General features: G+C 41.6%; 1 protein-coding gene across 3 annotated transcripts in view; it reads left to right on the plus strand.

Annotated features, from left to right (window-relative positions):
* Positions 1-21,527, plus strand: part of ptpn13 (protein tyrosine phosphatase non-receptor type 13) — an 88,141-nt gene that overhangs the window by 42,482 nt on the left and 24,132 nt on the right. For all 3 annotated transcript variants that reach the window (XM_061699217.1, XM_061699218.1, XM_061699219.1), the window contains exons 10-24: positions 5,710-5,926; positions 9,139-9,213; positions 9,289-9,457; positions 9,543-9,678; positions 9,758-9,896; positions 10,702-10,854; positions 11,115-11,297; positions 11,396-11,558; positions 11,638-12,010; positions 15,439-15,518; positions 15,589-15,642; positions 16,035-16,124; positions 16,196-16,303; positions 16,392-16,523; positions 20,930-21,363. In XM_061699217.1, coding sequence (XP_061555201.1) covers positions 5,710-5,926; positions 9,139-9,213; positions 9,289-9,457; positions 9,543-9,678; positions 9,758-9,896; positions 10,702-10,854; positions 11,115-11,297; positions 11,396-11,558; positions 11,638-12,010; positions 15,439-15,518; positions 15,589-15,642; positions 16,035-16,124; positions 16,196-16,303; positions 16,392-16,523; positions 20,930-21,363 — 2,506 coding nt within the window. The remainder of the gene's footprint in view (positions 1-5,709; positions 5,927-9,138; positions 9,214-9,288; positions 9,458-9,542; positions 9,679-9,757; positions 9,897-10,701; positions 10,855-11,114; positions 11,298-11,395; positions 11,559-11,637; positions 12,011-15,438; positions 15,519-15,588; positions 15,643-16,034; positions 16,125-16,195; positions 16,304-16,391; positions 16,524-20,929; positions 21,364-21,527) is intronic.

Genomic DNA, 21,527 nt, shown 5'->3' on the forward strand with positions numbered 1-21,527 from the left:
GCGGTGCCAGTGTAGCGCTGTGAAAATAAAACGCCGTGGGGAGAAATTCTCTGCTCCTTTTTGAATTGTCAACAGAAACTATTGCAACATATCTATTGAGCAATGCAATTTTCAAGATTCTGAATGATATATGGGCTGCCAGTCACAAGGAGTCATGCCATGTCACCTATGACTAAACTCCTTTCAGCTGTGCTTCTGCATCTGGGCCATACGTACTGTGACAATCGGAGTGGGCCTCTCCCGGAGCAGTTTTCCGAGTGTTGCATAATAATAACAAATGTGATTGAGACAGATTGGGCTGGTGAATGTTTCAATTACAACCCCAATTCCAATGAAGTTGGGAAGTTGTGTTAAACATAAATAAAAACAGAATACAATGATTTGCAAATCAGGTTCAACCTATATTTCATTGAATACACTACAAAGACAAGATATTTAATGTTCAAACTGATAAATGTTATTGTTTTTAGGAAATAATCATTAACTTAGAATTTTATGGCTGCAACATGTTCAAAAAAAGCTGGGACAGGTGACAAAAAAGACTGAGAAAGTTGAGAAAAGCTCATCAAACACCTGTTTGGAACATCCCACAGGTGAACAGGCTAATTGGGAACAGGTGGGTGCCATGATTGGGTATAAAAGGAGCTTCCCTGAATTGCTCAGTCATTCACAAGCAAAGATGGGGCGAGGGTCACCTCTTTGTGACGTCGTGTCCTCGGGGCCAAAGAGGAAAAGTACCATCCGGACTGTTATAGGCGCAAAGTTCAAAAGCCAGCATCTGTGATGGTATGGGGCTGCGTTATTGCCAATGGCATGGGTAAATTGCACATCTGTGAAGGTACCATTAATGCTGAAAGGTACATACAGGTTTTGGAGAAACACATGCTGCCATCCAAGCAACGTCTTTTTAATGGACGCCCCTGCTTATTTCAACAAGACAATGCCAAACCACATTCTGCACGTGTTACAACAGCGTGGCTTCGTAGTAGAAGAGTACGAGACTGGCCTGCCTGCAGTCCAGACCTGTCTCCCATTGAAAATGTGTGGTGCATTATGAAGCGGAGACCCCAGACTGTTGAACAGCTGAAGCTGTACATCAAGCAAGAATGGGAAAGAATTCCACCTACAAAGCTTCAACAATTGTGTTTGAGTGTCCTCAGTTCCCAAACGTTTATTGAACAGTGGTAAACATGACCCTGTCCCAGCTTTTTTGGAAGGTGGGACAGCCATAAAATTCTAAGTTAATGATTATTTGCTAAAAACAATAAAGTTTATCAGTTTGAACATTAAATATCTTGTCCTTGTAGTGTATTCAATTAAATATAGGTCGAACATGATTTGCAAATCATTGTATTCTTTTTTGTTTTTTTTGTTTTTTTTTGTTTAACACAACGTCCCAACTGCATTGGAATTGGGGTTGTAAATGCACCTGGAGGATCAGAAGAAAAAAATCAGTAACGATGGTAAAACTGTTCAATTCAACGGTCTCCTCCACTTTTCCACCTGTTGCCAACATTGAACATGCAATTTAGCGCCCGCTATTTTGGGATTTTTTTGGTTATTTTGGGAAATCATTCATAACACACCGTTCAACAGCTCTTGCAATCTGATAGAGCAAGCACTCAATTTATCACCCCCTATTTTGGAATCGGTGTAAATCAGGTCTCAACTGTCATACACGCGTAAAGACGTTTACCACTACAAGTAATGCAATGCTTTAAAGCTTCTTTATACCGCGCTGATGTCACTGCGGGTATCCCGCGCGCAGTTTGCCTTTATACTCGAGCGCAACCCACGCGTACTGTTTTGAAAATATACTGCAGTTCTCCTCCAAGTCGGGGGTGTCCCTACGGCTGGTATTGGCTAGGACGCCATAGGGTGGAGTTTCCTCTGCATTTTATGGCCATTTCCGGTAGCCGTTTTTCCTTTCCTTTCCAGAACAAGGAACAAAGCAACAACAATGGCGACCGTGGAAGAGTGTCTGCTAGAACAAAGGGACCTAGATGATCAGATGATACATTTAATTTTGCTGCAAAATTGATCAAGAACGCAGCGGCGTAGGTGGTATGTGGAACCAAGGAGAATGCTGAATATGTCATCACAGAATGTGACTAAAATGGACCAATCAGGAGAGATGATCTCCGCGGCATTCTACGCGCAGCAACAATTTTTGCCGTGCGCCCGACGCAATAGGGGCCGCGCAGCCCAGTGTGTCAGTCACGTGATGCAATACAGGCGCTGTCGGTCGCGCAAGCGCAAGTGTTTAAAGAGGCCATTAGTTTGACTTCGAGGGCATATTTTCCCCTGAAAATGGCGGTCGAATTCCGAATTGTACATCACCACCATGTACATGTTAGATTGACATGTCTTGTGAAAGGATTTTTCCACCTGTGCTACAATCCCTCCATGGGGCTGATATGTGGCAGATAAGAGTGTACGGGCGCACGCACACACACGAGTGTAGCACAACAGGGTCAGCCCCCATGCTCTGCCAGTGAGGTCATCATCGGATGTAGCTTCCACATTGAGCAGCCTCTATCTCTCTAATCTACGGGTATTACATAACAGAGCTGCCTGCTGCTTGCAGGAGAACAAAGTTTTCAATTTGTTACATGGCACAACACTCTCTTCTCAGGTACCATAAAAGTATTCTGACAAGTTTTAATTTGAATTTATTTATTGTTTTTCTTTTTTAAATTTTTTTGTTTTCAGTTAATTTCACAGACCAGCGATTTATTACCAGTCACCATAAAAATGTTATATTTTATTTTTACCAATTTTACCAGTTTCCAGTTTTATTTTTAAAGTACAGTATATTAAATTAACGGACCCATTTTTTATGCTACACAATTTCAATTGAAATTCTTTTTGGATACCAAATACCCTTTTTTTTTTAATGTATCTGTTTTATTTTAAATTTTTGTTTTGTTTATTCATTAGTTTGTATAATTATTTTTGTTGATTTCACTGTTTAAACCATTTAATTTAATACTTTTTTTTAACTTGTTTTCAATTTGTTCTACAGCACAGCAAGAAAATTGTGGTTTTATTAATTTTCTTTTCTTTTACTTTTTACATTGTACAAATTGATTTTAGTTCTATACTGTACTTTTGTACAGATATATTGACCACGTTTATTATAAACCAGTTCGAGCAAATAAATAAAATATTTAATAAGAGAGCATTTTTGTGTTTAAAAAATATGTATAAACTGGTACCTTGAGGTATAGTGACCTGACTTATGTGTTTTTCGACATACGAGACTTCATTCTGCTGATTTTAAAAAAAATATATTTTTATTGATTTATTTTTTGGTTAGATTTGCGAGCTCCACCTTAAGATACGAACTGTGATGGTGGCAGTTAACTCAACATAACTCACTTCACAATAGCAGCGCTTTTGCAAATGATAAACAATTCTTCAAAAAAGGTTTCGAGCTGTTTAATGACAACTCCTAGTTGAAGTGTGTCAAACTAAACATAAAACTAAGAGAATTAGACCTTATGTCTTTAACACAACCATAGCTTAGCCGTTCAGTCTGCTCATTATCAAGAAGTACGACGAGGACAACAAGTACGCTCCAGCTTCTAGGAGTTCTGAGTTCTTCGATGGCTGAACAGGTCAATCCGTGACCTGCATTGCCGTTGACATGAAGGGCAATAAAAAGTGAAGTCAGCTGTGGTAGAAGGTATGTCTGCCGATGTGGTATGTCGACATTCAGTCTACTAGCTTAATGCTAATTAGAATCTATTTTGCGGTGCTTTAACCCTTTTAAGCAATGGATTGAAAACAAACAGTACTGGAACAATATTTACGCTGACAATGTAACAGTACTCTCATTCATATAGTGTCCTTTATCCTTTTGTGTAGAACGAGTAATTTTAATGCCATACTGATGAGCTGAGAGAGGTGTTGAGGTGTTATTAAGAATCCCATGTACGTTCTAGGCAGGATACGCCCTGCTGCAATATGATTGGGTGCTGCATCCAGGAAGGACTGCCTGCAGCAAGTGGGATTCAATGCCTCAATGAACAGTATTTTCGTCTGTCTGTTTTAGGCTACTTTCACACTGCAGTGCATGATGCCCAATTCGGATTTTTTTTGTTAAAGCCAATCTTTTTATATAGTCATTCGCATTACAAAAATAAATACAGCTTCTACTGAGGACAGAATGGGTCCGTGTCGTCACACACGTGCACAAAACAGGATGTCACAGTGCGCTTGCGCGCAGACACGAGTTGAATAAAAAGTCAACACGGCCCCTCGCATAGCTCTCGTCATGACGCATTTGTGATAATTTCAAAGTTGTGCAACCAGTCAAAATTTTCTTGTGTCAGTTGTAAGGCATCTTCTTTTCGTCACTGACTGTTTTCTGCTCCTCTGTCGACCATTGCTTTTGTCACGTGTCTGTGTTGTCCAACAGTTATGACATTTGTCGCTTTTTGATGACATGCAGGTCAGATGTGTGCCCTGTGAGCATCCAGACCGCACTCGCATAGGATAAATATCAGATTTATATCGACATACGAAAGAGGCCTGGGTCGGATATGAAAACATCAAATTTGTACTGTTCAGATTGATATGAAAGAATTGGATACATGTCACATTGGGCAACAAAATCATGCAGTGTGAACATTGCCCTATACTGCATTTGGCTAAGGCGGGCACACCATAAGGCGTTGGATTCAATTGATGCATCCATCCATCCATTGTCTGTACCGCTTTATCCTCACAAGTGTCACCATGTGACAAAAACTGTTTACCGTAATTTGTCATGTATAATGCACATTCCCCCCCCCCCAAAATTGTCAAAAGTCAATCATGCGCATTATACATAGGTATAGGGGGAAAATGGAAAAAAAACTTGAAACAAAAAATATTTTTATAAATGTATGCCACTATCTAGAGGTTATGAAATAGCTGTACACTTTCATTCCAATATGCCAACGCCACCTCGACGTTATGAAAAATGTGTACACTTTCATTCTAGTATGCCACCGCCACATAGCGGTTACGAAAAAGGTGTGGCCTACACTTTCATTCCAATATGCCAACGCCACCTAGACGTTATGGAACGTGTACACTTTCATTCTAGGATGCCACGGCCACATAGCGGTTATGAAAAAGGTGTAGCCTACACTTTCATTCCAATATGCCAGGGGTACGGATGACTGCATTTATGTACAGTTGTGCTCATAAGTTTACATACCGTGGTAGAATTAGCGAAATATAGAATTTTTTAAATATGACTGATGACTGAACAACCACCATCATTAATTTATTTCTGGTTATGTTTTGTTTAATGATGATGCTTTTTTGAAATGCTTGACATTTTAATTTGAATCCCATTAAAATAAAATGTAATCTGTTTCGCCTGGCCCTTCAAGAATTGTACCCATCTTACAAATTCTGCCTGGGTAATCAAACATATGAGCATTCATTTCAGCGGGAAAAGATGATTTTGCGATACGGGTGTTTCGAGTTACAAGCATGGTCACGGAATGAATTAAACTCGTATGTCAATGTGCCACTGTATAACATATATTTTATTACCCTATACACATGTTTACATAATGTTATTTAACCACTGTTAATTGCTACTTAGTAGTAGAGGATGAGAAGAACGCCACAAAGATTTTTCTTGTTGGTGTATTTTCAGTTATTTATGAACGTGAATATCTTCAGTATTCCCTTGACCCTTTCGTGTAGGCAGTATGAAGGAGCAGCTAATGAAGGTCTGGCAGGAGCTGAGCTGCTCCTCCAGAAGCAAGAGGAGGAGGTGCAGCGTCTGCAGGCTCACCTGGCCAACAGGTTGTCCCGAGCGAACATCTACACCTTGGATGACCCCCTGGCTCCTTCTCGCACTTCCATGCTGGACCTTCAGGACCCGCGGTACACTTCTTCAATGCCACTCCCTAAACCCAAGGTCCTTCTTCTCTTTTTTATTCTTCTCATTTTTAAGCATCATTTTGGCTAAATACAGTGCTGATAGCGCACATAATTCACTGTAGCCTCTTGTGATAATTCCAGCTATGTGTCATGTTTTGGGTGAAGTCTTACTTAAACCACTAACTCAATTAACGATCATTTAAGGACAAAATGTGCACATCGTGTGCTGCAAACTGTGACCATGACTTATGATTTTTATCAGCATAAATAGATGACAGCAATGTTTTATGGCACCGCCCACACGCTATGGTAGAAACTCGAATTATTTGCTATTTAGCATCATCGGTGTGGCATACATGGTTCAAATTTGACTTTATTTCACAATTATATAATTGTGAAATGAAATTCAATGTCATTATACAGGTGAAAGCCCATTTACATTGTTCAGATTTGTTATGCATTGCATAAAATCAGTCGGACTAATTTGTTTTTGTAGTACACCTGTAAGTGGTCAAATTTACCCTAAAATGATTGCTCAAATTAAAATGGCAGACTTTCCTTGTCCAAAAAGGCAGGCGTTTGTCCCTTTTGTTTTTCCCATGTTGCTTTACAAACTGCACTGACACTGGAATGAAAGGAACGTAGTTGAGCTGGCAACTTTCAGCCTTCGATTGTTGTGTCAGAGCCCTAATAGAGGTGGGATGCTGGCCGTGTGTTGAAGGTCATATTTCACTGGCCTGGAAACTAGTTTCAGACCTGATGGCAACTTGAGTCTCCGCTGGTTGCAAACACGTTTCTGTGACGTCTCCTTGAGTAGTAAAAGTAGTAAAAGAGTAGTGCAGTAAAATCGAACATCGAGACCTTTTGTCGGCGACTCACTATGTTCACTGTAGAGAAGAAACTTTATGTAGCTTAATGTCACAAAACTGCAATCAATCGTCACCCAAATTTATGTCTACATCTCTAATCAGAATCATATTCATCATTATTTTGCCAAGTATGTCCAAAAAAACACACAAGGAATTTGTCTCCGTTAGTTGGAGCTGCTCTAGTACGACAACGATTGACAGAGAATACTTTTGAGACATAAAGACTTGAGAAAAACCGTCGCTGAGCAATAAAAGGTTGCTAGCAATCTGGTAATTTTTTTAAATTATTCTAATTTTTTTTTATTAATTAATTAGTTAATTAGGGCCACATTAACTTCTGAAAATATTAGAACGATTGCCCCAATATTTAGAATTTTATGGACGTGAAGCGTTTTCCTCTCATATAGAAAAAGCTTAGTGTCACAAAACTGTGATCTATCATCACCAAAATTTATATGGACATCTCTAACTATGCCCACTGCAACCTTGGAAAATATCAGAACCATCGCCCCAATATTCAGGATTTTATGGACGTTAAGCCGTTTTCCTATACGCTTTATGTAGAGTAAAAGCTTATTGTCACAAAACTGTGATCATCACCAAAATTTATGTGCATATCTTCCGGTATCCATGCTCCGCCGACTGAGCGCGGAGCATGCACATAAACACGCATAATATGCATTATATATTTAGTGAAAGAATACTATATCTATACATATATAAGATAAAGTGGGTACGGAAATTATTCAGACTCCCTTAAAATTTTCACTTTGTTGTATTGCAGCCATTTGCTAAAATCATTTGTTTGTTAAATCATTGTTTGTTTTTTTCCTTATTAATGTACACACAGCACCCCATATTGACAGGAAACAAACGGAATTTTTGTAATTTTTGCAGATTTATGTAAAAAGAAAAACTGAAATACAGCCATAAGTATTATGACCCTTTGCTGTGACACTCATATATTTAACTCTGGTGCTGTCCATTTCTTCTGATCATCCTTGAGATGGTTCCACATCTTCAATGGAGTCCAGTTGTGTTTGATTATACTGATGGGACTTGATTAGGAAAGCCACACCCCTGTCTATATAAGACCTTATAGCTCACAGTGCATGTCAGAGCAAATGACAATCATGAGGTCAAAGGAACTGCCTGAAGAGCTCAGAGACAGAATTCTGGCAAGGCACAGATCTGGCCAAGGTTACAAAATAATTTCTGCTGCACTTACGGTTCCTAAGAGCACAGTGGCCTCCATATTCCTTAAATGGAAGACATTTGGGATGACCAGAAGCAATCGGGAGAGAAGAGTCTTGGTGAGAGAGGTAAAGAAGAACCCAAAGAGCACTGTGGCTGCACTCCAGAGATGCCAGTCGGGAGGTGGGAGAAAGTTCTGGAAAGTCAACCATCACTGCACCCCTCCACCAGTCGGGGTTTTATGGCAGATTGGCCCAATGGAAGCCTTTCCTCAGTGCAAGACACATGAAAGTCCGCATGGAGTTTGCTAAAAAACACCTGAAAGACTCCAAGATGTTGAGAAATAAGATTTTCTGGTCTGATGAGACAAAGATATAACTTGTTGGCCTTAATTCTAAGCAGAAAGTGTGGAGAAAACCAGGCACTGCTCATCACCTGTTCAATACAGTCCCAACAGTGAAGCATGCTGTGGGGGTGTTTTTCAGCTGCAGGGACAGGATGACTGGTTGCAATCGAAGGAAAGATGAATGCGACCGAGTACAGGGATATCCTGGACGAAAATGTTCTCCAGAGTGTTCAGAATCTCAGATTGGACCGAAGGTTCACCTTCCAACAAGACAATGACTATAAGCACACAGCTAAAATAACGAAGCAGTGGCTTCAGAAAAACTCTGTGACTCTTCTTGAATGGCCCGGCCAGATCCTTGACTTTAACCCAATTGAGCATCTCTGGAGAGACCTGAAAATGGCTGTCCACCAACGTTCACCATCCAACCTGGAAGAACTGGAGAGGATCTGCAAGGAGGAATGCCAGAGGATCCCCAAATCCAGGTGTGAAAAACTCACTGCATCATTCCCCAAAAGACTAATGGTTGTATTCGCTCAAAAGGATGGTTCTACTAAATACTGAGCAAAGGGTCTGAATACCTATGGCTGTGTGATATTTGTTTTTCTTTTTTAATAAATCTGCAAAAAAAATAATAGTCAATATGGGGTGCTGTGTGTACATTAATGATGAAAAATGTTTTAAAATGATTTTAGAAAATGGCTGCAATATAACAGAGTGAAAAATGTAAGGGGGTCTGAATACTTTACTCCATACCACTGTAGATGTCAGCTACTCTTTGAAGTTTAGTGTACTATTGACTTATTTATCGTTTCTGTAATTTGTTTTTCACCTCTACAGCAATTCCATGGACCAGAGTTTGTGAAGATGGCCAGTGAGCCCAGCGTTACTCTCAGTGTTCCCTCTTCCATAATGGTGAGAGTGGATCTTCCTGGTGTTAAAACAAACACTTTTCTCATCCAGTAAACAATTCATTACTTGTCGTTGTAGAAGCGTAAAGGTGAGGAAGTGCAGAGGAAGGTGGGCGTGGTGTTGCTGAGTGGCCAGAAACTGGAGCTGAGTTGTGACGTCAAGGCCACATGTAAAGATGCGCTGGATATGATCATCGCCTACGTTGGCCTGGTAGAACGTCATCTGTTTGGCCTAGCTTACATCACAGGTAGTACACCGAGTTCTGTGTACACTGTTGGAAAAAAGTGAGTCCATTGTTCTACCTTTGCTGAAGTCTTCCTGCCTCCACGCAGATGACGAGTTTTTCTTCGTTAATCCCGATGTTAAACTGTCCAAAGTAGCGCCCGAGACTTGGAAGAAGAAATCTGACGTGACTTTTAGCCTTTTCCTACGCATCAAGTTTTTCCTTGATGACGTCAACCTAATTCAGTGAGTAATTATGAAACTAGGTGTCTTTTTTGGCAGAAGTATATAATCATGGGATTTGTTTTCTTTCCTTGGATAAAAGACATGCTATGACCAAACATCAGTACTATCTACAGCTGAGAAAGGACATCCTGGAGGAAAGGATGCGCTGCGACATGCAAAATGCCATCTTGTTGGCCTCTTTAGGGCTACAGGCAGAGTTTGGTGACTACCAACCAGAGGTACACAATCCCATGCACAGTATCCTCTTATCTTTAGTTTGGACGTAAAGGGTTAGGATCAAATAAGTTAAATTATGACCAAGGCTTAAGTTTGGATTTGGGCTAATACCAAAAGGGTTAGGTTAGAACTAAAAGAGTTAGGGTTAGGTTGGGACCAAAATGGTTCATGTTAGAACCAAGGGTTAAAGGGTTCTTGCTCGGACCAAAAGGGTTATGTTAAGTTAGGACAAAAAAATGGTCAGGGTAAGGTTAAGGCTAAAAAGGTTAGGGGTTATGCTAGAATCATATCTTTAAACCTTGACCTATCTTGAGCTCATTTATGTATTTATTTATTTTACGGCGGCACGGTGGTCGACTGGTAAGAGCATCTGCCTCACAGTTCTGAGGTCCCGGGTTCAATCCCCGACCACACCTGTGTGGAGTTTGCATGTTCTCCCTGTGCCTGTGTGGGTTTTCTCCGGGCACTCTGGTTTCCTCCCACATCCCAAAAATATGCATGGTTGGTTAATTGAATACTCTAAATTGCCCATAAGTGTGAATGTGAGTGCGTATGGTTGTTTGTTTATATGTGCCCTGCGATTGGCTGGCAACCAGTTCAGGGTGTACCCCGCCTCCTGCCCGATGATAGCTGGGATTGGCTCCAGCACTCCCGCAACCCTAGTAAGGATAAGCGGCTCAGAAAATGGATGGATGGATGGATATTTTTTTTTTAAATTTTGTTACAACTCAAAGTTATGTTTACTGAGCGAGGATGCCCTTTTAACTGTTATGCTTAAAATTGCAAATTTCTGTGTCTGGGCAACAGCTCCGCGGGAAGACGTACTTTCGAGTGGAACACTACCTGCCTGTGTCAGTCATGGACAAAATAGACCAGACGACCATCAAGGAGGAGCTGCCGAAACGTCACAGCAACTGCTACGGAGCATCAGAGTCAGAGGCTGAGTTTGAGTTCCTCAAGGTCAGTTTAGAACAAAACATCTAAGTTCAGTGGAACCTTACTGGCCGAATGCTGGTTGATCTCTGATTTGTTTCCCATATGCAAGAAATGAACCTTGATAAGTTGTTCTAACTTGCATTTTAACAATATTAATATAAGTGTAATAATAAGTCTTTAAACACACAGATCCACAGGAAATTATACTTGGCCACATTTAATTACTGTATTTTGTAGGAATTAAGCATAAGACTTTTTTTTTAAATCAATTTTTTTCCCCAAAGATGAGCCAGAGGCTGACCGAATACGGGGTACATTTCCACCGTGTTCTCCCTGAGAAGAGGTCACAGACTGGCATCATGCTGGGCGTCTATTCCAAAGGTGTTCTCATCTTTGAGGTCCTGAATGGAAATCGAACCCCAGTGCTAAGGTTCCCCTGGAGGGAAACAAAGAAGATTTCATTCACTGTGAGAACATTTTGTTTATCAATGTAACCGAACCCAAACCATTTTTGGTCCTAAACTAACACTAACACTTAATGCTAACCCTTTCACTCATTCTACAGAAAAAGAAGATTTGCCTTCAAAACACATCCGATGGAATCAAGCATGTTTTCCAAACGGACAGTAGCAACACTTGTCAATATCTGCTACAGCTCTGCTCTGACCACCACAAGTTCCACCAGCAGATGAGGGCCCTTCAAAACAACCAGGAGCTCCAATACCTCGGTAGAAAGAACGCCATGTCCTTCTGTTTTTATCTGCTTTTAAATAAAGGAAAAGTATTTAGTTTCGTATTTATTTCTAGTGAACAGCCCCCTGACTGGCTTGCAGTATTCCACCGATCGTCAGGGTGCAGTGAGCTCAGGCAGCCTCGCCCCTGACCTGTCCACGCACCCCAACCCAGTGCACCTGAAGAGGATCTCCTATTCCGAGGCGGCACTCAACAAGGTGCCATCCGGCTCTGTCTTGATCCAGGACCAGTTTAACTTTCCGGGGTTCCATCCAGTGAAGGTGCACCCTAATCCTCGCGCCATGAGCCGCTCCTTGCACAACCTCGGACAGACACCGAAGGCTTCCGAGCAGAGCGCTGCAGAGCCGTATAGTGATGCACTGGCTCGGATACTACCCAGCCAGCGTGCCAGTTCGGACACAGACTCTCTCTCGCACCAGACCAACACGTGAGTTTGAGTGAAGCTCATTTGTTTTTGGCCACTCTGTGGCAGCAGAAACAAGCACCTGACAAGGTCCACACTAGAGTTGCCACAACCCAAACAAAAACCACAAGGTGGCAATAATACTCACTCTATACATATATAGAAGTACAGATGCTTGTGTAAATAACTGGTTGGTAAAAATAGAATTACAGATTCAACTCCTGCTTAAAAGTACAGATTCAGAAATGTAGAAAAAGTATACATTTTTACTGTCTTTTATGCCATACCTGTTTTGATAAGTTGGTGCAATGAAAAAAACTTTACCTCACACAAAATAGTTTCTTTTATTTACTTACTGTACATAGTGCTCATACTGAGAAGCAAAAAAAAAAATCAGTCACGTTCAAGACCTAGCTAGCATTGGCTTGACTTTTATGCTGTCAAAACGTGTTACCATAGCTTTAACGTTGTGAAGTTACAATACAAAATTAGCTAATCATTACGACTGAAAAAAATGCACCTGACTTGTGATTTTTCAGGATAGATGGATAATTTGTGAACACCAGAATCTCATATTTTTAGGCTTGTACAAGACATAATGCATTTGCCGCAAATAAATCTTGGAGCGAATAACATAAAGCAATTTTCTTCAATAAGGCCATCGTTATGGTCATGAATGCTCCTGAGTTCATGTTGCTGTTGTCTTTTTTTTTTTTTTTTTTTTTATAGACTGCGTTTGACTTTACCTTTCTATATTTATGGCATTGTCATCATCCGCTGAGGTTGACAAATGTAACGAAGTAAGGTATTTGTTTTCAATGGTAGGGAGTAAAATTATAACTGTTAAGAAAATAAACACTCAAGTAAAGTGCATATACCCGAAAAATCTGTTTAAGAACAGTAACAAACTATATGTACTTTGTTACTTCGCCCCAAATGCAACCACTCCATGGTCCTCATAAATTTGCCCATCAAGATTAGCGTCAACACATTGTAAGTAAGGACCTGTTACCAGGCTCAGTACCCAGGTTATTATAGTAAACGAAAACGAACAAAATAAAACTAAGATTGAAGAAAAAAAAAAAAAAATTTTCGTGAAAGGCGGCATGATGGTTAGACTGGTTAGAGCGTCTGCCTCACAGTTCTGAGGACTGGGGTTCAATCCAGTGTTCTCCCCGTGCCTGCATGGGTTTTCTATGGGCACTCCGGTTTCCTCTCACATCCCAAAAACATGCATGCTAGGTTGATAGAAGACTCTAAATTGCCCGTAGGTGTGAACGTGAGTGTGAATGTTTTTTTGTTTGTATGTGCCCTGCGATTGGTTGGCAACCAGTTCAGGGTGTACCCACCTCTTGCCCGATGACAGCTGGGATAGGCTCCAGCACTCCCGCGACCCTTGTGAGGATAAGCATCTTAGAAAATGGATGTAAGGATGGATTTTTGTGAAAGAAATAAAATAAAAATTAGTGTTTTTAAAAGTTTACATTTGCAAAACTATAATTGCAGCAAAAATGTCCTTAGTTTTCGTCTGTCAATTAATTTTATACATGGGCTTTCGGTGTTAATGTTAAATGTAATTTATTTTGGATAAATACATACTATTACTACTACTAATACTACTACAGAAAGGGTACGGAAGGAAGGTCAAACAGTTATTTGGAGAATTATAGTTCACTTACTGTGTGTCGCCCAGAAGTGACGTCATCGGACAGCACCGTCGTATTGACGGCTCGCCACACTGACAGCCAGACCAAGTGCAAGTTTTGCCACGACGCTAACTTTTACATCCATTTTTGTTGCTACATTTTGCTAACGGAAATGCTTAGACGGCTAACAACCTGCTAGCGCCGCTACAAAACCTGCACGTCGGTAATTCGTCTTTTGGGGAAAACGCCTCTATTTCCCACCACGAAAAGCAGAGGTGAAAGCAGAGTTTGTCTCGCTGATACAGCAGGTGATTGAACGACTGCAACAACAGGACATTTTCACAGCATTACTTAACTACTTGGAAAACCTGAAAAGCTTTGTCACAATAATCATGGACTCAACCAAAAAACAAACTGGATGCCTTTTCACTGGAGATACAGCAAGTAAAAGCAAGCTTACTTTCTATCTATCTGTCTAACTGTCACAAATCTGCAAGTCCACTTGAGAAGTTTTCTATTTAACAACAAGGGATGGAAAATATGCCTCATAAGAACCAGTTTTTTTTGTTTTGTTTTGTTTTGTTTGTTTTTTTGGGTAAGTTAAACATATTAACACATACAAAAGGCCATACTACAGCAAGTGTCTCATGGAAGGTTTTACTGTAGCTTGTGATGCATCTAATCAAATCTTAGAAGCAGAATTATGCACCACACTAATTGCACTTCTGTGGACAATCTGTGGACTGTTATACAGTACCTGTATTTGATTTGTGGATGGTTGTTCATCTGTTAGTAAATTTTTTTAATGGTATTTGTTTTGTTGAGTTTGTGTTACACGATATTTATTGTGATCTTTTTTTTTATCTAACACTTGACAAATACCCTGAATTAAAAAATAATAAATAAAACTAATACTGACACTAAGAAAAACTAAACTAAAATGAAGTATTTTTGAAAATTTTAAAGACTAATAAAAACTAACAAACCTGCTCTAAAAATGAATTAAAACAAACTGAATGCGAATAAGAAAAGTCAAAACAAAATAAAAACTGTAACTAAAATGGAAAGTCCAAAACCATTATAACCCTGCTTACCACACCATGATCAATATTCATTCATTCTCTGTACCGCTTGTCCTAGACTAGGGTCGCTGGCGTGCTGGAGCCTATCCCAGCTAACTCTGGGCGAGAGGCGGAGTAGACCCTGAATTGGTCGCCAGCCAATCGCAGGACACATGTAAACAAACAACCATTCGCACCTACGGGCTATAACCTACCGTGCATGTTTTTGGAATGTGGGAGGAAACCGGAGTACCCGGAGAAAACCCACGCAGGCACGAGGAGGAAATCCAAACTCCACACAGGCGAGGCCCGAGTCGAACCCTGAGTCATCAGAACTGTGAGGCAGATGTGCTAACCAGTGTGCTGACTGATCAATATTATTCAGATGGGAGATTCTTCCAACCCTTAAATTAATGTTTTAAAAATATATATCAATATTATTTTTGAAATATTTTTTAAAATAATTTTTTTTTTTTTTTTTTTTTTTTTTTTTTTTTACCCTGGATAATAGCAGCACGCTCTATTTGCAACAACCTATTGGCTTTAGCCTCGTGGGTATTAGTCTCTTTCAGAACCGCAGACATTTCACATGAATGTATGACATAACCTGTAATATGTAAAAACATACTGTCCATGTTTACAACAATGCTGGGTCCCACTATCCCTAGCTTCTCTATTGAGTCTAGTGACCCCTAGTGGCAGAAAAGATGCAATTGATCTCCCAATTTTACATTTCTCTAAACAGTCCAGCTTGGGGTCACTTTGAGGCCAAAAGAGATTCAGACTCCTCTTCCATCGAAGACACAGGCCAGGCTTATGTGATGGGTAAGTGACCATGGATGCTATTCAGAATTGTTTTTCAAGGGCAGTCTCAAGGCTCTTTTGCATTTTTTAGGTGTCAGTATGCACAGCTCCTCTGGGCTACGGTCCACCCCAACCTCTGCCAGTGGTATGTTTTGTTTATTTATTGATAAAACTGGTCCAAGCATTCCTTTGTCTCATTACATTCAGTTAATGTGAACGTAAACATTTTTTAAATTGTTAAAATACAATATAAACGCCTCTCCCAAATCGATGCCTCCTTTTCCCATCACAATGAAATCCGTAGTAACTGTAATTCTCTCAGCACATAGTGTTAACTGCTAAGCTTATTCAAACTATGTTGCTAACCAAAACAGCAGCAACTAAAAGGTCCTTCAGATTACTTCAAGTGTGGAGACCGCTCCGGTAGACACTGACATGTCACGTCGCAATGTTGTGTGCATCCATGTTTTTTTCTGGAGCATGTAGCATGCTGTGTATTCTAGTAAATCCAACCACATATATTGTTTTCTTTAATAGATTCCCTGAAGAAAAAAGTCAATGCTTTGCCATCTCCAGAGAGACAAATCACTTCTGTAAGCCTGAAGAAAGATGTGAAATATGGCCTCGGTAAATACTTTTTTTCTTTTGTTTTTCCCCTCATTTTTGTGTGTGGTTGACATCAATGTGTGTATGTTTAGGGTTCCAGGTGGTGGGTGGGGAGAACCCTGGTCGCACTGACATGGGTACCATCATCAGCTCTGTCACCCCTGGGGGTCCCGCTGATGTTGACGGTTACCTCAAACCCGGTAGGCCCATCTTACTTTCTCTGCCTCCTAGAAATTATGCAGTTGTGGTGAAAGTTTTGTCACACTTGCTGCATGCATGTCGTCGCAGGGGATCGCCTGATCGCCGTCAACGACCTGAACCTGGAAGGGCTCTCTCACGCCGCAACCATTGAAGTGCTCCAGAACGCGCCTGATGATGTCGCACTGGTGGTGTCGCAGCCCAAAGAGAGACTCTACAAAGGTAACCTTTCAGTTGTGATGTGGCCAAAGCTCCTCATCAATAATAATGGGAGAACTAACAGGCGTTAGCTAAGGCATTAAGTAGAGTTCCATTCCATTTTGCTTTAAATCAGGGGTGGGCAACCTATGGCCCATGGGCTATATGCTATACATCCAAGTGCTTAAGATTATTGCAGGATGTACTCGATTTATGATGGTCTTGACATATGATGTTATGGGGTTACGAACAGTGCACTATGAACTAGTTTTTACAACGGCGTAAGAAAGTTGCCACCTGACTTACCGTTCCTCATTTGATTATTTTAAATTTATGGTCTAGAAGTGTTTTTCCTACAAATATTTAGTGTAATTATGACTTCACTACTGCATTAGCATAGGTTATTGATAGACTACAGAGTGTTCTGACTTTGCTGTAAGAATGGAATGCAGTCATAAACTGAGGACCGTCTGTATCTTGGAAGTTGAACTTTTTTTCAAATGGCTCTTGCATCTTGTCTGAATCAGTTCTCTTGCTTGGATCTTCACGGATTTCCTCTGATCTTATCATTGTTCTGAGAATTGGTTGAATCAACGAGTAGTGTCAAACAAATCCTTTTAATGCTGGCACAGAGAAACTACCTGCTGAAGTCAATCATAATCACTGATGAGAAGTCAATAGTGCTTGGCCTGGTCAAGTTAAGACTATTCTAGAACCTTCAGCATCATTTATTAAAAGATTTAGGTTCAATGTATAGTGGTCCTCTGTTTATGACAGTTCCGCTCCTATGTAGAATTTGAATGCAAGTCGGAATACAGCATAGTCTATCACTAACCTATGCTACAACAAATATTTGTATGTAAAACACTTCTAGGCCATAATCAAATAGAAAACACTGGGTACCTATGGTAACTGAGCATGCCTCTGTGAGGATGTATTCCTACACTGCTGTCAATGGCACGCCATTCTTCTTCTTTTCCTTTTGGCTTGTCCCTTTAGGGGTCGCCACAGCGCGTCATCCTTTTTTCCATGTAATCCTATCTCCTGCATCCTCCTCTCGAACACCAACTTCCCTCATGTCTTTCCTCACGACATCCATCAACCTTCTCTTTGGTATTCCTCTAGCTCTCTTGCCTGCTGGCCGATCCATACTCATCATCCCTCTACTAATATACTCACTATTTCTCCTCTGGATGTGTTCAAACCATCGAAGTCTGCCCTCTCTAACTTTGTCTCCAAAATATCGAACCCTGGCTGTCCCTCTGATGAGCTCATTTCTAATTTTATCCAACCTGGTCAGTCCAAGAGCGAACCTCAACATCTTCATTTCCGCCACCTCCAGCTCTGCTTTCTGTTGTCTCTTCAGTGCCACTGTCTCTAATCCGTACATCTTGCCTGGCCTCGCCACTGTTTTATAAACCTTGCCCTTCATCCTAGCAGAGACTCTTCTGTCACATAACACACCTGACACCTTCCTCGACCCGCTCCAACCTGCTTAGACCCGTTTCTTCACTTCCTCACCACACTCACCATTGCTCTGGACGGTTGACCCCAAGTATTTAAAGTCCTCCACCCTTGCTATCTCTTCTACCTGTAGCCTCACTCTTCCCCCACCACCCCTCTTATTCATGCACATATATTGTCTTACTTCGGCTAATCTTCATTCCTCTGCTTTCCAGTGCATGCCTCCATCTTTCTAACTGTTCCTCCACCTGCTCCCTGCTTTCACTGCAGATCACAATGTCATCTGCAAACATCATGGTCCACGGAGATTCCAGTCTAACCTCATCTGTCAGCCTATCCATCACCACTGCACACAGGAAGGGGCTCAGGGCTGATCCCTGATGCAGTCCCACCTCCACCTTTAATTCGTTTGTCACACCTACAGCACACCTCACCACTGTTCTGCTGCCCTTGTACATGTTCTATATTATTCTAACATACTTCTCTGCCACTCCAGACTTCCGCATGCAGTACCACAGTTCCTCTCTGGGTACTCTGTCATAGGCTTTCTCTAGATCTACAAAGACACAATGTACCTCCTTCTGACCTTCTCTGTACTTTTCCATCAACATCCTCAAGGCAAATAATGCATCTGTGGTACTCTTTCTAGGCATGAAACCATACTGTTGCCCGCAAATACTCTCTCCTGAGTCTAGCCTCCACTACTCTTTCTCATAACTTCATTGTGTGGCTCATCAACTTTATTCCTCTATAGTTCCCACAGCGCTGCACATCACCCTTATTCTTAAAAATGGGCACCAGCAAACTTTTCCTCCATTCCTCAGGCATCTTCTCACACGCTAGAATTCGATTGAACAAACTGGTCATAAACTCCACAGCCACCTCTCCTAGATGCTTCCATACCTCCACAGGAATGTCATCAGGACCAACTGCCTTGCCATTTTTCGTCCTCTTTAATGCTTTCCTAACTTTCCCTTTACTAATCATTACCATGTCCTGGTCCACCACACTTGCCTCTTCTACTCTCCCTTCTCTCTCATTTTCCTCATTCATCAACTCCTCAAAGTATTCTTTCCATCTGTCCAGCACACTACTGGCACCAGTCAACACATTTCCATCTCTATCCTTAATCACCCTAACCTGCTGCACATCCTTCCCATCTCTATCCCACTGTCTGGCCAACCTGGAGAGATCCTTTTCTCCTTCTTTAGGGTCCAACCTGGAATACATGTCATCATATGCCTCTTGTTTGGCCTTTGCCACCGCTACCTTTGCCCTACATCGCATCTCAATGTATTCCCTTTGCCTCTCCTCGGTCCTCTCAGTGTCCCACTTCTTCTTAGCTAACCTATTTCCTGTACTGAGAGGTTCCACCACCAAGTCTCCTTCTCTCCTTTCCTGCCAGAAGATCCACCAAGTACTCTCCTGCCTGGCTCTCTGATCACCTTGGCTGCAGCGGTCCAGTCTTCTGGAAGCTCCTCCTGTCCACCGAGAGCCTGTCTCACCTCTTCCCGAAAAGCTGCACAACACTCGTCCTGTCTCAGCTTCCACCACATGGTTCTCTGCTCTGCCTTTGTCTTCCTAATCTTCCTCGCCACCACCAGAGTCATCTTACACACCACCATCCTATGCTGTCTAGCCACACTCTCCCCTACCACTATCTTGCAGTCGGTAACCTCCTTCAGATTACATCGTCTGCACAAGATGTAATCCACCTGCGTGCTTCTACCTCCGCTCTTGTAGGTCACCCTATGTTCCGGCCTCTTCTGGAAAAAGTGTTCACTACAGCCATTTGCATCCTTTTTGCAAAGTCTTCCACCATCTGTCCCTCCAAGTTCCTTTCCTGGATGCCGTACTTACCCATCACTTCTTCATCACCCCTATTTCCTTCACCAACATGTCCATTCCAATCTGCACCAATCACTACTCTGTCTCTGTCTGGGATGCTCAGAACTACTTCGTCTAGCTCCTTCCAGAATTTCTCTTTCACCTCTAGGTCACAGCCTACCTGTGGGGCATAGCCACTAATCACATGATACATAACACCCTCTATTTCAAGTTTCAGCCTCATCACTCGATCTGATACTCTTTTCACCTCCAAGACATTCTTAGCAAACTCTTCTTTTAAAATAACCCCGACTCCATTTCTCTTCCTATCTACACCATGGTAAAATAATTTAAATCCGACCCCTAAACTTCTAGCCTTACTGCCTTTCCACCTTGTCTCCTGGACACACAATATATCAACCTTTCTCCTAATCATTGTGTCAACCAACTCCCGAGATTTTCCTGTCATAGTCACAACATTCAAGCTCCCCACATTCAGTTCTAGGCTATGTGCTTTCCTCTTCTCTTTCTGCCAAAGAACCGGCTTTCCACCTCTTCTTCGACTTCAACCCACAGTAGCTGAATTTCCACCGGCGCCCTGCAGGTTGGCAGACGTTGTTAACCCGGGCCATGACCGATTTGGTATGGAATTATTTGAATGAACGCTCATATTTGTTTGGCAAAGTTTTAAGCCGGTTGCCCTTCCTGATGCAACCCTCTGCATTTATCCGGGCTTGGGACCGGCCTACAGTTTGCACTGGCTTGTGCCCCCCATAAGGCTACATTCCATGGTACGGCATTCATAACCCCGAAAACCTCGAGACCATACATTTGAAGACCCCTGTATGTATGGGCTCTATTTTAACCTACGTGTGTGTGAGTGTTTTGATACTGTTGTGCACCCAATTCTTGCTTTTGAAATTAATCAGAAATGTATAATCATTGTATCCACTGTAGAACAGTTCCAATAAATGATTAACGTCCCAAAGTAAACATGAACTGCATTGATGATTGTCTTGGCAGAGGTCTGTGCTCTATACAATGACATTCTAGTAGTGTATCATTTCCTCTTATTCCTGATCCTGTCCTCTCTCTGTACTTTAATGTATGTAAGTGTTCTTATGCGTTATTTTATCCAGAATCTTCATCTGACTCTTCTCCAACCAAGACCAAGTCTACACTGGCGGCATTCAAGTCCACTCAGCGAGAACTGGAAGTTCCCTTGGCGGAACGCACAGCAACAATGAGATCCAGCCCTCCAGCCACCCGTCACCCGCCTTCACCCACCATCCCTTCCCGGCAAAGTTCTCAATCCTCTCACGAAATGATGAGTAGCATTCCAACCATCATCCTGCCAGCTTCTAGCCAAGTGAAGCAGTGCCTGGAAAGGGCAACCACCGCGCTCGAATCCCAAGATTCGTCCTTGGATCCTCCACCGCCGGCGTTGCCTCCCAAAACCCGGAAGACAAAACTCTTAGAAGCTCCCAAGTTTTCAGAGTGTTCCGACGGTGGAGATTCGGACATGGATGAGGAGAGTCACTCCAAAAGTCAGGAGAAACAAATGGTCGATAAGGTACTTTGCCGCTTGTTGATTGGCATCTCGTAGGGATGGGCATTAAAATCGATTGATTGAAGAGTTGTGTGTAATCCACTGATGATTAATGATGTTTTAGCAGAGGGGCTGGTGATTGACTCTACTATTTGTTGTTTAAAGAAGCACAGTATGACCGACCCAAT

This window comes from Phycodurus eques, chromosome 15, assembly GCF_024500275.1.
Source record: "Phycodurus eques isolate BA_2022a chromosome 15, UOR_Pequ_1.1, whole genome shotgun sequence".
In the NCBI taxonomy this organism is placed as follows: Eukaryota; Metazoa; Chordata; class Actinopteri; order Syngnathiformes; family Syngnathidae; genus Phycodurus; species Phycodurus eques.